Genomic DNA, 15,357 nt, shown 5'->3' with positions numbered 1-15,357 from the left:
GGTTTAAGATGATTAAAGGAGCTGATAGGGTCAGTAGACAGAAACTATTTCCTCTGGTAGGTGAGTCCTATGACAAGGGGTCATAACCTAATGTCAGGAAGCACTTCTTCACACAAAAAGATGTGAAAATCTTGAACTCTCTCTCCCCGAAAAGCTTTTGAGGCTGGTGTTCAATTGAAAATTTCAAAACCTTTGAGATTGATGTATTTTTGGGCAGCAAGGATGTAGAACCAAGGCAGGAAAATGGAATTAGGATTCAAATCAACGATGATCTAATTGAATGGCAAAACAGGCTCAAGGGGCTGAATGGCCTATTCCTGTTCCTATGTCCCTGTATCTATTAAATCAGAGCAATCCCCATAGTAATTATTGAGCTGTTCAGGAAGATCCATGTGCTGAAAAGAAGATTATACGGTGGAGGGATTTCTGAAGTAACAACATGCTGGAGGATCAGTGCAGCAAGGAGCTCTGCGGGCCCAAACGTACAGTGAAGGGAATTTATTAGGAACCTAAATTCCACTCTAATCCTGCAACAACATTCCAGCACCAAAGCACTAAGAACGCAGAACACTTCAGTTTATTCAGAAAACATTTGAATTGGAGGGAGGCTGGAAGAGTCTATGCCATTTTAAAATTCCAAAAGGGTAAATCATTGTGAAGAATAAAAGTAATTAGGGCTAATCTTGAATTTGGGTGATATTGTCAAATGGGCGGATGAATCAATCGCACTCATTTTATACTGCCACCCAAAGTCTAAATGACCCCCATTGTGCTCACAAACTAAAAGCCACAATGTTCAGAGTCAACAGAACTAGGATAGTAAGGGGCTGAGAATGGCATAGAGGAATTGCTTTTTTTTTTAGAGATACAGCACTGAAACAGTCCCTTCGGCCCACCGAGTCTGTGCCGACCATCAACTACCCATTTATACTAATCCTACACTAATCCCATATTCCTACCACATCCCCTCCTATCCCTACCACCTACCTATACGAGGGGCAATTTATAATGGCCAATTTACCTATCAACCTGCAAGTCTTTGGCAAGTGGGAGGAAACCGGAGCACCCGGAGGAAACCCACGCAGACACATAGAGAACCTGCAAACTCCACACAGGCAGTACCCAGAATTGAACCCGGGTCGCTGGAGCTGTGAGGCTGCGGTGCTAACCGCTGCGCCACTGTGCCGCCCCAAGGTTTACCAGGGTTCTCCCACTCTTTATTCATAAGTCCAGCAGAAACCCAGAAAGATGCCATATGTGTCGTCTGTGCGACATTTCTGAGGTTCCCATGCTTCTTCAGTAAAGTTCTGGCCAAGAACCCCCACGGAAATTCACCCTAAGGTGTAAGAGCATCAGGGACAGGAGAAGGACTGGACCTTACAGCCCCTTGAACCTGCTCTGCCATTCAATATGATCATGGCTGATCTCCTGTTTCAACTCCACTTTCCTGCCTGCTTCCCATATCCCTTGATTCCCTGACAGACCAAAAATCTGTCTATCTCAGCCTCAAATATATTCAACAATGGAGCATCAATAACCTTCTGGGGTAGAGAATTCCAAAGATTCACAACCCTCTGAGTGTCAGCCAATAACTCACCAAGTGTTCAATGGCACTGCAAATTTGCCTTCTGAAGGGCAATTAGGGATAGGCAATAAATGCTGGCCTTGCCAGTGATGCCCACATCTCCTCAACACATAAAAATAAAAACTCCTCTTGCAAAACATTGTCAGAATGTACAGAGTCTATTACTGCTTTGAACCTGTAGCCAGTTTAACATCTTAATAAAATATACTGTTTACCACCTCCTGCAAGTTCCCCTCCAATGCACACACCATCCTGTCTTGGAACTATATCGCTGTTCCTTCACTGTCGCTGGGTCAAAATCCTGGAACTCCCTTCCTTACAGCACTGTGGGTGTACCTACCCTACATGGGCTACAGTGGTTCAAGAAGACAGCTCACCACCACCTTCTCAAGGGCAATTAGGGATGGGCAATAAATGCTGGCTTAGCCAGCCATGCCCACATCCTGTGAAAGAATAAAAAAGTTTGTCTGGGTTTGTATCAAGTACTGTACAGTTGCTGTAAGGAACAATAAATGAGATAGTCATAAGGGAGGGGGAATTACAATGCTATTAGGCAGGAACTGGGGAGCATAAATTGGGAACAGATGTTGTCAGGGAAATGCACGACAGAAATGTGGAGGTTGTTTAGGGAGCACTTGCTGCGACTGCTGGATAGGTTTGTCCCGATGAGGCAGGGAAGGGATGGTAGGGTAAAGGAACCTTGGATGGCAAGAGATGTGGAACAGCTAGTCAAGAGGAAGAAGGAAGCTTACTTAAGGTTGAGGAAGCAAGGATCAGCCAGGGCTCTAGAGGGTTGCAAGGTAGCCAGGAAGGAACTGAAGAATGGACTTAGGAGAGCTAGAAGGGGACATGAAAAAGTCTTGGCGGGTAGGATGAAGGAAAATCCCAAGGCGTTCTACACTTATGTGAGGAACAAGAGGATGGCCAGAGTGAGGGTAGGGCCGATCAGGGATAGTGGAGGGAACTTGTGCCTGGAGTCGGAGGAGGTAGGGGAGGTCCTAAATGAATACTTTGCTTCAGTATTCACTAGTGAGAGGGACCTGGTCATTTGTGAGGACAGCGTGGAACAGGCTGATATGCTCTAACAGGTTGAGGTTAAGAGGGAGGATGTGCTGGAAATTTTGAATGATATGAGGACAGATAAGTCCCCGGGGCCAGACGGGATATACCCAAGGATATTACGGGAAGCGAGGGAAGAGATTGCCGCGCCTTTGGCGATGATCTTTGTGTCTTCACTGTCCACTGGAGTAGTACCGGATGATTGGAGGGTGGCAAATGTTGTTCCCTTGTTCAAGAAAGGGAATAGAGATAACCCTGGGAATTATAGACCAGTCAGTCTTACGTTGGTAGTGGGCAAATTATTGGAGAGGATTCTGAGAGACAGGATATATGATTATTTGGAAAAGCATGGTTTGATTAGAGACAGTCAGCATGGCTTTGTAAGGGGCAGGTTGTGCCTCACAAGCCTTATTGAATTCTTTGAAGATGTGACAAAACACATTGATGAAGGAAGAGCAGTGGATGTGGTGTATATGGATTTTAGCAAGGCATTTGATAAGGTTCCCCATGGTAGGCTCATTCAGAAAATAGGAGGCATGGGATTCAGGGAAAGTTGGCTGTCTGGATACAAAATTGGCTGGCCCATAGAAGTCAGAGGGTGGTAGTAGATGGAAAGTATTCAGCATGGAGCTCGGTGACCAGTGGTGTTCCACAAGGATCTGTTCTGGGACCTCTGCTCTTTGTGATTTTTATAAATGACTTGGATGAGGAAGTGGAAGGCTGGGTTAGCAAGTTTGCCGATGACACGAAGGTTGCTGGAGTTGTGGATAGTGTGGAAGGCTGTTGTAGGTTGCAACGGGACATTGGCAGGATGCAGAGCTGGGCTGAGAAGTGGCAGATGGAGTTCAACCTGGAAAAGTGTGAAGTGATTCATTTTGGAAGGTCGAATTTGAATGCGGAATACAGGCTTAAAGACAGGATTCTTGGTCGTGTGGAGGAACAGAGGGATCTTGGGATCCATGTCCATAGATCGCTCAAAGTTGCCACCCAAGATGATAGGGTTGTTAAGAAGGCGTATGGGGTGTTGGCTTTCATTAACAGGGGGATTGAGTTTAAGAGCCGCGAGGTTATGCTGCAGCTCTATAAAGCCCTGTTAGACCACACTTGGAATATTGTGTTCAGTTCTGGTCGCCTTATTATAGGAAGGATATGGAAGCTTTAGAGAGGGCGCAGAGGAGATTTACCAGGATGCTGCCTGGACTGGAGGGCATGTCCTACGAAGAAAGATTGAGGGAGCTAGGGCTTTTCTCATTGGAGCGAAGAAGGATGAGAGGTGACTTGATAGAGGGGTACAAGATGATGAGAGGCATAGATAGAGTGGATAGTCAGAGACTTTTTCCCAGGGTGGAAAGGGCTATCACCAGGGGGCATAATTTTAAGGTGATTGGAGGAAGGTTTCAGGGAGATGTCAGAGGTAGGTTCTTTACACAGAGAGTGGTGGGTGCGTGGAATGCACTGCCAGCGGTGGTAGTAGAAGCAGATACATTAGGGGCATTTAAGCGACTCTTGGATAGGTACATGGATGATAGTAGAATGAAGGGTAGGTAGTTAGTTTGATCTTAGAGTAGGTTAAAGGTTCGGCACAACATCGTGGGCTGAAGGACCTGTACTGTGCTGTATTGTTCTATGTTCTATGTTATGAGTGCTTGGCTTAATGGGTAAATGTACTCCCTAGCTCTGTAACTTCCTCCAGCCCAACTGCCTTTCAGAACTCTGCATTCCTCCAACTCAGGCCTCTTGTGCATCCCCTACTTCTTTGTCCCACCATTGGTGGTGATACCTTCAACCCTCTAGGCCCTAGCTCAGGAATTCCCTCCCCTAGCCTCCTCACCTCACCACCTTTCTCTTATCCTTTAAGTCACTGCTTAAAACCTACCTCTCTGACCAACCTATCCGAATGCCTCCTTCTTTGACGTGGTGTCAATATTTGTCTGATTTTGCTGCGGTGAAGCACCTTAGATTGTTTTACAAAGTTGAAGGTGCTTCACCGTTAGTGTTGCCCGGTATAGTATTTATCTATAGAATGGAAGAAACACCTTGTTTCAATCCCCAGCCTGTGCAAAGTTAGCTGACCTCATCTGGGCAGTGGTAGACATGATCCAATCGACTTTGCATCTGAGCTGAGGAGGGAAACATCAGTCTGCCTCTTAGTCACTGAGGCCCGATGGAATGAATGTGAAAGCTTGTGTGGATGTTGAGTGAGGACAGGGTCAAGTATAGCTGCAATATGGACAACAGTTCTGACAAAACCCATTGCCAAGTACTAAGAATACCACTTTGGTGAAGTAGTGGAGGGCTTCATAGAAGCAATTTCACAAGGGAGGATAGGACAACAGGATAGAAGTTAGAAAGTACAAAATTGCTTTTTGTGGGATGTGGGTATTGCCAGCAAGGCCAGTATTTGTTTCCCATCCCTAATTGCTCTTGCCAACTGAATGGCTTGGTAGACCATTTCAGAGGGTAGTTAAGAGCCAACCAGATGTGGATCTGGAGACATATGTAGGCCAGACCAGGTAAGGACAGGAGAGTTCCTCAATGACATTAGTGAACTAGATGGGTTTTTATGACAATCAATGACAGCTTCATTGCACTATTACTGAGACTAGCTTTCAATCGCAGATTTTTAATTAATTAATTAATTAAAAACTGTAGCTGCCATGATAGATTTTGAACCCATGCCTCTAGGGAAGTAGCCTAGACTGCTGGATTACTAATCCAGTGACATTACCACTACACTAATATAAAAGCAAAATACTGCAGATGCTGGAAATCTGAAATAAAAACAAGAAATGCTGAAACCACTCAGCAGGTCTGGCAGCATCTGTGGAAAGAGAAGCAGAGTTAACGTTTTGGGTCAGTGACCCTTCTTCGGAACTCCGATGACGGGTCACTGATCCGAAACGTTAACTCTGCTTCTCTTTCCACAGATGCTGCCAGACCTGCTGAGTGGTTCCAGCATTTCTTGTTTTTATTACCACGACACCACTGTCTCCCCTAACATCCCATGCTTTCATTTTTGGTCACAGTACATAGGAAGTGTAGTGAATAGCATGTTATTTAAGTCGCAGCCAAGTATATTAAATTGTTGTAACATACAAAACATGGGCAGCACTGCAGTAGGACTAAGGATGTCAAATGTATTTTGGATAGAAAGTTGGCATTGACTGGGTCGGAATATCTGAGGGACCAGGATCCGGCTGAAATGTAAATGAAACTCACTATTCGTCAAAGTGGCTTGCTGCCCAATAGTAGAGAGTGGAGCTTTAATATTTCATAAATATGTTTTCAGCAGAAACATACACTTGAATTCCCTTTGCTGGTACCGATCAATTAATATCAGCAAGTGATTTTTGTGACGGAGTTAAGGTGATAGTCAGGTACGTTGGAATTATTATTTAGAATTACATAGAATTTACAACACAGAAACAGGCCATTTGGCCCATCTGGTCTATGCCAGCGTTTATGCTCCACACAAGCCTCTTCCCACTCAATTTACTTCATCTCACCTTATCAACATATCCTTCTATTCCTTTCTCCCTTATGTATTTTTCTAGCTTCCTCTTAAAGGCAAATCAATTACCTCAACTGCTCTATGTGGTAGCGTTCCACATTCTAAACACTCTCATAAACAAGCTTCTCCTTATTGGATTTATTAGTGACTGCCTTATATCTATGGCCTCACAAGTGGAAATATCTATAACTAGTCTATCAATCCCCTTCATAATTTTAAAGACTTCTATTAGATAACCCAGTTTTTTTTCTTTCCACGAGGAAAGAGTCCCCAACCTATTCAGTCTATCCTAAAAATTGTGCCCTCTCAATTCTTGTATCATCCTTGTAAATCTTTTTTGCACCTGCCCCAGTGCTTCTATATCCTTCACTTTCACAAAGAAGTGAAGTACAAGTAGGTTAAGTCAAACAAGGACAGAAATGCAGTAACACAGGATAAGAGCTCTGGATGAACAGAATGAACTGCAGCCCCTCCAGCCTCTGCTCTTGCAATTCAATCTGCTCCGTCTGGACATTCCCAGGGGCCATTACTCACATCCATGCCAACTAGAGGAACAAATATTTCACAATTGGCATAGAACTCAGGAAGGTGACAACGGAATTCTTCCCTTCGAGATCTTCCCAGCTTTGCCCAGAATTTATTGTCATCAAGCAGTAGCTGTGCTCAGAACTCACTGCAGGATTTTGAGGTTCCCGAGATCACAGTGCGACTATTCCCAGAAATGAAACTTCAGCTCAAAGGCTTGTACAGAACCAGCAGCTCGGTTCTGCTTACTTACAGCCACATATCTTGACATTCAGGCCCTTTAAGCAGCCTGTAAGGTCAACGATAAAGGTTTCTGGTTTACCAATGGTGCCAGATTATCAGGTATATGTTAAACTCTGGTCAAAGATGACTCCACCTGTGAAAGTGATATATTCATTCATTCATACTTCAAGCAGTTCCTTAATTACTATAGAATCTGCATAAATGAATAAACATTGTCCATTGCACAGAGTCAGAAATGTCTGAAGGCAAAGAAGAAAGGAAGAGGCTGTTGGTCTTGTTAGTTCAGACATATGTACCTTGGGTGAACCACTTCAGTGGTTTGTCATCACTTCACAAGCAACCACAGCTAAATCATTGACATTTCATGATATTTTGAAATTAAAAAAAACATTGAACTGGAAGCAAAGGTTCTTCGTTTGTTTTTCTGTTTGGCCTTCCTGGCTTTTCCTTCCTGTTTGACAGGACCTTTGTGATGTGGATCATCATCTCCACTCTGTGCTTCAGTCTCTTGGTAAAGCAATAACTCTTGGCAAATGAGACCAAGTTGGACATACTGAGATTTCAAGAAGTTAAATCAGTTCCCATTTACTATCAAAGGTTCTCCTTTCTCTTTGGATGTCATTGTTGAAAGGATACTTCATGTAGCTACAGTTGAGGAACACAGACGACCACTTTTACCACCACACTGCTGGGTTATTCACGAGGCTGTTCATTGATCAGATGGCTACAAGTCCACAGCACTGATTTTTCAGCAGGGCATATCCTAAACAAAAGTCCAATCATAAAGCAGGCCGCAAGCCTCCAGGGCTGTGTGCTCACCACCACTTTGCAAGTCGAAGCTAAGAGAACAGGCAGTGACCTTCACCCCCAATCACTAACATGGCTGAGATGCAATCGTGAAAGAAATAATGATGCAGAAGGGGTACTGGGACCAAATATGGGAATGAAACATCCCGGCTTAGGAGTTCCAGGAATGATCGCTACACCTGAACGTGTAAGCCTGAGGTGAACCTGATACTGGTTCAGGTAATGCATTCTAGCGCTTAACAACCCTTCTACAAAGTGCAACCAATGTGCTAAGAGTGAATTAAATTGCAATTGTAGATTGATACAGACAGAAGGAGGCTATTTGGCCCATTGTGCCTGTACCAGCTCTTTGAAAGAGCTTCCAATTGGTCCCCCTCCTCCCATAGCCCTGTAAATTTTTCCTTTTCATGTTATAAACTCAATTCCCTTTTGAAAGTTACTATTGAATCTGCTTCCACCACCCTTTCAGGCAGCACATTCCAGATCATAACAACTTGCTGTGTAAAAAAATTCTCCTCTTCTCTCTACTGGTTCTTTCACCTATTAGTTTTAGTTAGGGGGCAACGGGGGATAATTTATCACTTTACCCGGTGGATTGGTAGCTTTGGTCCTACACTTAGAACAACTTGATGGCATAAAAGTGGTAGTTGTAAACCTATGAAGATACAGATGTATATACACAAATTACGGTTATGCCTGTGGCTTGTCCCTTTCTAGGGGCAGAGCTTTAGCTGTCTGTTAAATCAGTTTAGTGCAAGCATTATTTGATCACCCTTTCTCCCATCTCAGGCCACAGAGGAACAAAAATCTCGTTAAGATGGAAAAATTCACTCCTCACCACTTCATAATGTCCGTGCTGTGCGGCGAGATGCAGTGGGATTTGACCTTCGTCTGATTGAGAGTTGAGACTCGATCCCGCCTTCAGGAGCATTTTCATTGGCTCAGCCTTCCCTTGCCATGCAGCGTAGTGCAACGGTCTCATTGCTACAGCCAATTGGTGGGGAGGAGAAAAAACAAACATGATTACAACGGACACCTCACCTCAAGGGACACATTAGTGATTTTTTTCCGGCGCTGCACAAGTTAATCATTTTTCATATACCATAGCTGACAAAGAGTCCCGTAAGAATTAGACCATGAATGATAAATTCTATTCCTTGTTGACTTCAATTGAGTCTTAAATACCATAAAGTCTAACTTGGTTAAGCTGCATTGTGCCCAAAGGATGCTCTTCACTTCTCCCAATAGCAAGTAAATCCCTGGGTGAAAAAATGGACACTTTCCTGTCAGATTACTATAAAACATATTAATTAAGTCATGCTGCAGCACAGAATGATTATCCTTCTCGAGATGTAGAATGGAAATAAAATTCTGAAAGGTGAATAGCGTGGAATCCAAAATTACAAATAGTCAAATCTAAGTTCAGAGATTTAAAAAAGATGCTTTTTGATTAGAGATACAGCACTGAAACAGGCCCTTCGGCCCACCGAGTCTGTGCCGAACATCAACCACCCATTTATACTAATCCCATATTCCTACCAAACATCCCCACCTGTCCCTATATTTCCCTACCACCTACCTATACTAGTGACAATTTATAATGGCCAATTTACCTATCAACCTGCAAGTCTTTTGGCTTGTAGGAGGAAACCGGAGCACCCGGAGAAAACCCACGCAGACACAGGGAGAACTTGCAAACTCCACACAGGCAGTACCCGGAATCGAACCCGGGTCCCTGGAGCTGTGAGGCTACGGTGCTAACCACTGCGCCACTGTGCCGCCCTACTGTTATACCTGTTGTTATAATGCTGTTATACCTCAGCATTTTTACGCAGCAAAATGAAAAATTTACGGTGACATTTTTGAACTAGTGATTAATTTCCCCCTCGGAATATGCAATGAACCTCACTGTATCTTCAAGCAACTTTGTGGAAATCTGCAAATTGGATGAAGATTTATGTGTGGTGGGTGACACTTCAACTGCCAGGTGGAGGTTACATACATTTTAGGTCTCCAGCACTGCAAAACAGTGCATGAATCCATTCAAGTAATACTTTTACACTAAGTTATTCAAGCTACTTTTTCATTTCCATCACAACTGAACTCTTGCTAAGAGTCAGCTGTGGTTCAGTGGGTCGTACTTTCACCTCTGAGTCAGCAGCTTGTGGGCAATGTTCCCTTTAAAATTTAGTTGCTGTATGTGGCAGTTTTTTCAGTGCCTGGTCCCTTTAACGTTTTTTGCGTGGCCACTGCTATTCGTAGTATTTGTCTCGGAACAAGGCCTGCTCGGTACTTTCCAGGCAGCTGCGCACTTGTGCACCTGTGTATTCAAGCCCAATTCCAGAGACTTGAGCACATAATCTAAGCCAATACACCCAGTGCTGTACTTCGGAGTGCTGCATTGTCAGAGGTGCCACCTTTCAGGTGAGCCGTTAAACCAAGGCCCCTCCTGCCCTCTCAAAGAAGAACAGACAAGTTCTCCCATGTGTTTGCCCAATATTTATCCCTCAACCAACATCATTAAACAGATTGTCTCGTTATTTATCTTATTGCTGCATGTGGGATCTTGCTGTGCGAAAATTGGCTGCCACACTTCCTATATTACCATAGTGACTGCACTTCAAAAGATGAAAAGCATTTTGGGATATCCTGAGTTTGTGAAAGGTGCTATATAAATGCAAGTTCTATTTTCTTGAGAGAAGGTTACTCATTGGCAGGAACTTTATCACAATGTAATAGCACCGCTGCCAGGACCGAAAGCGGGACCCAACGTCGTGTGGATGGGTGGCCGGACCCTTGGTGACATTTTACCGGCGGCAGCCAATTAAGGGGCCACTGCTGGGACTGCTGTCCAATTGAGGATGGCAGCCCACCTCCCACCCCAATGAGAGGGCCTGCAGCTCTGCAGTCTCGACAGCGCCACAGATAGAGGTGTCCACGACTGAGGCTTGAGGAAGCAGAGGGCGCCTCAGCATGGAAGTGCCCTTGAACGCAAGGTTAGTTTTTAAATTTACCATGCTAGCAGGTCCCGGCGATCAGGGAGGGGGTGCACCTTCCAGCGGTGGTGCGCAGCCATGGCGATGGCCATTGTCGCTGGGGGCTCCTCCGTGGGCCATAGAGCAGCTATAGAGGGGGGTCCCCCCGGAAAGCCACTGGGCGGCTGCCAGCGTTTACCTGGTGATCTCCCTACCCGCTGGCGGCCCCTTACCGATGCCGATAAAATGCCAGTGGGGGCAGGAAGTAACCAATAACAGGCCACTTAATTGATCACCTGCTGGTAATATCCCATCACAGAGGAAAGAAGTCGGACTCCCTCCCTACGCTTTCCGCTGCCATTTTACAAGGCCTTTCACCTCCCAGCCTGTCTCCAGAGGGCTGGTAAAATTCAGCCATTGTTTTTTTTATAGAATATGGGGCATATTACACTGCAGAACCCTATTACTTCACTGAAGAAAGGTAGGTTATAATGGAGCATCAGATCAGCAGAGTCAGGCACTGGAACAGACTGCTCCGATACTTAGCAAATGTCATTTTCATTTTTTTTTTAAGTCTTGGTTTAATTAGAGCTAAGATAAAAATAATACACTTGTTGTGGGAGACTAATGGCCATAACACCTTACTGGCTGTGTCATCACATCCTTCTCTATGGTAGAATATCTTACTTTGGTAACACTGTCCCCATTTTAACTTATAACCATTATGTCACTGATCGACTGTTGCCCCATCTGTCTTTGTGAACAATGTTCAATCAGATATTGAGACCCAACATAGTACTGATTTTGTCAAATGATCTGCTCTCGCCCACTTAACACTAATGCCCCAAATCAGAACTAACCCCAAGATATTCTCATGAAAGCACCTTTAACACAGATTAGGAGGCACAATTTGGGTTAGATATCATTTAGCTCAATGGTGCTAGTAGGCCCTGGTAAGTACTCATTGGCTCCATTAGTTCAGGAGCGAGCTCCCTCATCCCTGTAGAACACCTTCACTTTCCTTCCTAGGACTGACATAAAGTACTGTAGTTAAAGCCAACACCGTAGCTGGCTGTGCCATTCAGAGACTAGTTGAAAGTTGGAATTCAAACCATCAATGCACAAATCAGTTCTAAACACATTAACAATAATCATTTGTCGCTGACTTTCGGCCTGACTCACCATTGAAGAGTGAGTGCAGAAGAGTGCATTTTTCAAAATATAAAAGCAAGGAACACTATAGTGACAGAAAACTACATTAAATTACTTGTGCCTTACGCAGAATCACTTCATTTGTACAGAGTAAACATTGTGTGCGAGGCACTTAAGCAGTGCAGTGAAACAATCGCCGCAAGGTATCGCTGTGATTCTAAGCAAAGTGTGCTCAGTACACAGAGCTCTTTGTTATTGGGCTGAGAATTCAGCAGCTACACTGGAGTCTGCCTAGGGAGAAGGTTGAAGCTATAGAATTAAAGTCTTATGCATCACCTTTGTTGTCCTTGATATCCACTGTGGCCTGGGCTTCAATCAACAGAGAGATGAGCTCGGTGTTCCCATTGAGGGCAGCATGGTGCAGAGCGGAAAATCTGCAGAAGTAAAGAATGAGGAAGATGTTAGCCCCACAAAGAGGTCAAATTTACCAGAGCACTGCGAAGCTAATTGCAGTAACACTTTGCATAGAACAAAATAGCATTTAACATTTCTTGGCTCTCCTGGTGCCTTAGTTGGTTTAGAGGACATCTAACTGAGACACACAGACTGAAAGATCTCGGTTGCTTTCATTCCCCACCTGTACCCCCACACCACTGCCCCCCGCCACCCATTGTGAGTTAACCACCCCTCTTAGCTGGAGTGAGAACTGTGGGCTCGAAGGCAGGAAAATCAGCTAGCAGCAGCCTATTTCTGAACCCTTGCTGGAGAACGCACCAGTGTAGTTTTCAGGGTCTCAATTGTTATGGGCCACTGCAGCCAGATACCCTGTCAACACACACTGTCTTGGGCCATACGTGAAGAATGGTCATGGTGACAGAGCATGATTAGTGCCCGTGGAATCATACCCCAGCATGAACCAGCACCTTCTGGAGAGGAGGGGGAGGAAACTTTCATTTGGCCTACAGGTAATCTGCTCTAAAAGCTGTCAGCCCATAATGAATACTGAATTTCATGTCTTGGCGCTCTTCCCTTGGCTTTAGGCATTTTCCAACAAGCATTACTAACAGCAGCAAGCACTGGGTATCCTTATCAGTGAAATCATAGTTCCCGCTATGCTAACTATGGGGGAGAGGAGCTGAAACAAGCAACTACATCATTATCATCATCAACATCTCCCAATCAACTCTTTAGAAGTCTAAACGAGCTACTTTTAGTTTCCAACACTAGCAATTTGGCACAGTTGGGCATAAGCACAGATTAACAGGGAACATTGGTGAAAGGGCACTTACTGAAATGTAAAAACCTGTCGGCATCTCATGATGATGGGTTTCACAATTAGATCTTCTACTTTAGGTACATCTGGTGTTGAAAGGCTTCGATACAGAACCCAGGAATCATGTACTTAATCCAACACTTTTAGTTTTACAATGAATCTCAGCAGGGACAAATTAAAGGTCCCAGACTGTTTTAGTGTATCTATTATAGAATTCTATTGTGGCTAACAGATAGGCTCCACAGAGCATGCCCAGATTGAAAATGCTGGGATATGATGGCTGACAACAGGGTCTTTGAAGATGGGATATATATTAAACGGCAGGTCTGATCTTGAAACCTACTGCTACAAAGCCAATTCAGCAACAGGTGGGTATTTACCCGTGTACTCGATGCCAATGTTTTTTTTTTGATCTTCAATGTGCTGCCTTGTACAGCAAGCCTTGCATCCTAACAAGTATTGTTAGCAATGACTGGCTGTCCTCAAGTGTTGACCATGAGAAGCTCGGACACACACATTATAGATAGGCAACTAAGAGCACTTGATGGACTTTGCTGGTCTGATGTCGTTTCATCATATAAACAGCTAGAACAACTCATTGTGCTTGACAGGTTTTCAAAATGCTAATTCCGACATCAGTGCAGTGCAGAGACGGCAGCAATGGTTGTGTTATTTTAACCACAAGGTAAAAACACACATTTTAATTCCAGCTCAAACCTTAGCATTTCATCCTATCCCAGCTAAAGCATTTTACAATCAGACAAGGCTTGTATTTCCTTGAGTATAGAAGATTAAAAGATTTGATTATTTTTTATTTGTTCCTGGGATGTGGGCGTCACTTACTAGGCCAGCATTTATTGCCCTTCCCTAATTTCCCTTGAGAAGGTGGTGGTGAGCTGACAGGGTAGATAGAGAGAATTTATTTCCTCTTGTGGAGGGAGTCCAGTACAAGGGAGCATTACCTTAAAATTAGAGCCAGGCCATTCGGGAGTGATGTTAGGAAGCACTTCTTCACACAAAGGGTAGTGGAAATCTGGAACTCTCTCCCCCAACAAGTCGTTGAGGCTGTGGATTAATAGGGAATTTCAAAACTGAGATTGATAGATTTTTGTTAGGCAAGGGGAATCAGTGTTATGGAACCAAGGGCGTAAGATACAGATCAACCATGATCTCATTGAATGGCAAACAGGCTCGTGAGAGGCTGAATGGCCTTCTCCCATTCCAAAGCCACGAGTGGTGACTTTAATTCCTCTTACGAAATGGGACTTCCCGAATTTCTGATGTTCGGTAATGTGCGACACCAGCCAATTGAGAATCACTCTGTTTCGACTGCACTTGCTCAGGTTAATTATACTTTGAGGTGAGAGGTAAAAGGAAAAAGATGCAAAGGGTCATTAAAACAGATCAAGAAATATTAATATCTTGGTGTCTGGTGAAGGGTCACTGCTAAAATATTCATTTATCTTTGATGATCAATCTGCTGCTCCTTTCCACCACTTTTGGTATTTATCTGAATTGAGGATGCACATCTCTCAAACCAGGATTCAAGCTGTTTCCTACATTAGAACAGTCATTGGCAGTGAAATGCTTTGGGATGTCCTGAAGTCGTGAAAGGCACAGAGAGTTTGGGAGCTTTGCCCACTCAATAATAACCCTGACATGTGTATGTAATGAAAAAACATGCACTGACAAATCATTTATTCATTATTTGATTCACATACATTGCATAAATAAAACATGGTTCCAGTTTTAATAAATATTCATACATTCTGCGTCAAAGCAATGTTGACCAGAACTTTCTATGCTGTTAGATTCCTGGTAGATAGTTGACATGACCCATTGCTGCACTCCTGACCCTGGCCAATTTCCTGGAGCCCATCTAAATTAAGTATTGTTGACAGATTCCACCCCCCTGCATCCAAAGTGTTCCCTACCCCTGTCGGGAAGACCATCTCAGAGGCAGGAGGAAAATGACTGCCACTGGAGTAGGGCCATGATTCAACAATGTGCTGTCCTCCACTTTGAGGAGCGTGTGATGGGCAGTGTGGAGTCGTCAGGAGCAAGACATCTGGTGAGGCAGGGTTTTAAATCATCTTTACTTATTTCCCTTCCCACTTAAATGCTATCCTTATGCATGACGTGTGGCAAATTGATGCTGATTTCAGAAGCCAACCATCTATCTCTGCTTACCCATGTCATTAAATGTTGACTCGTGTTCTTTTTTCCC

General features: G+C 44.1%; 1 protein-coding gene across 7 annotated transcripts in view; it reads right to left on the bottom strand.

Annotated features, from left to right (window-relative positions):
• caskin1 (CASK interacting protein 1) overlaps positions 1–15,357 on the bottom strand; it is a 646,418-nt gene that overhangs the window by 179,115 nt on the left and 451,946 nt on the right. For all 7 annotated transcript variants that reach the window (XM_068056519.1, XM_068056520.1, XM_068056521.1 and 4 more), the window contains 2 exons: positions 12,194–12,291; positions 8,569–8,714 (listed from right to left, as the gene is read on the bottom strand). In XM_068056519.1, coding sequence (XP_067912620.1) covers positions 8,569–8,714; positions 12,194–12,291 — 244 coding nt within the window. The remainder of the gene's footprint in view (positions 1–8,568; positions 8,715–12,193; positions 12,292–15,357) is intronic.

The sequence above is a fragment of the Heterodontus francisci genome, chromosome 24, assembly GCF_036365525.1.
Source record: "Heterodontus francisci isolate sHetFra1 chromosome 24, sHetFra1.hap1, whole genome shotgun sequence".
NCBI classification, from domain to species: domain Eukaryota; kingdom Metazoa; phylum Chordata; class Chondrichthyes; order Heterodontiformes; family Heterodontidae; genus Heterodontus; species Heterodontus francisci.
The sequence above is the reverse complement of the archived record's forward strand: the minus strand, read 5'-3'. Positions and strand labels throughout refer to the sequence as shown.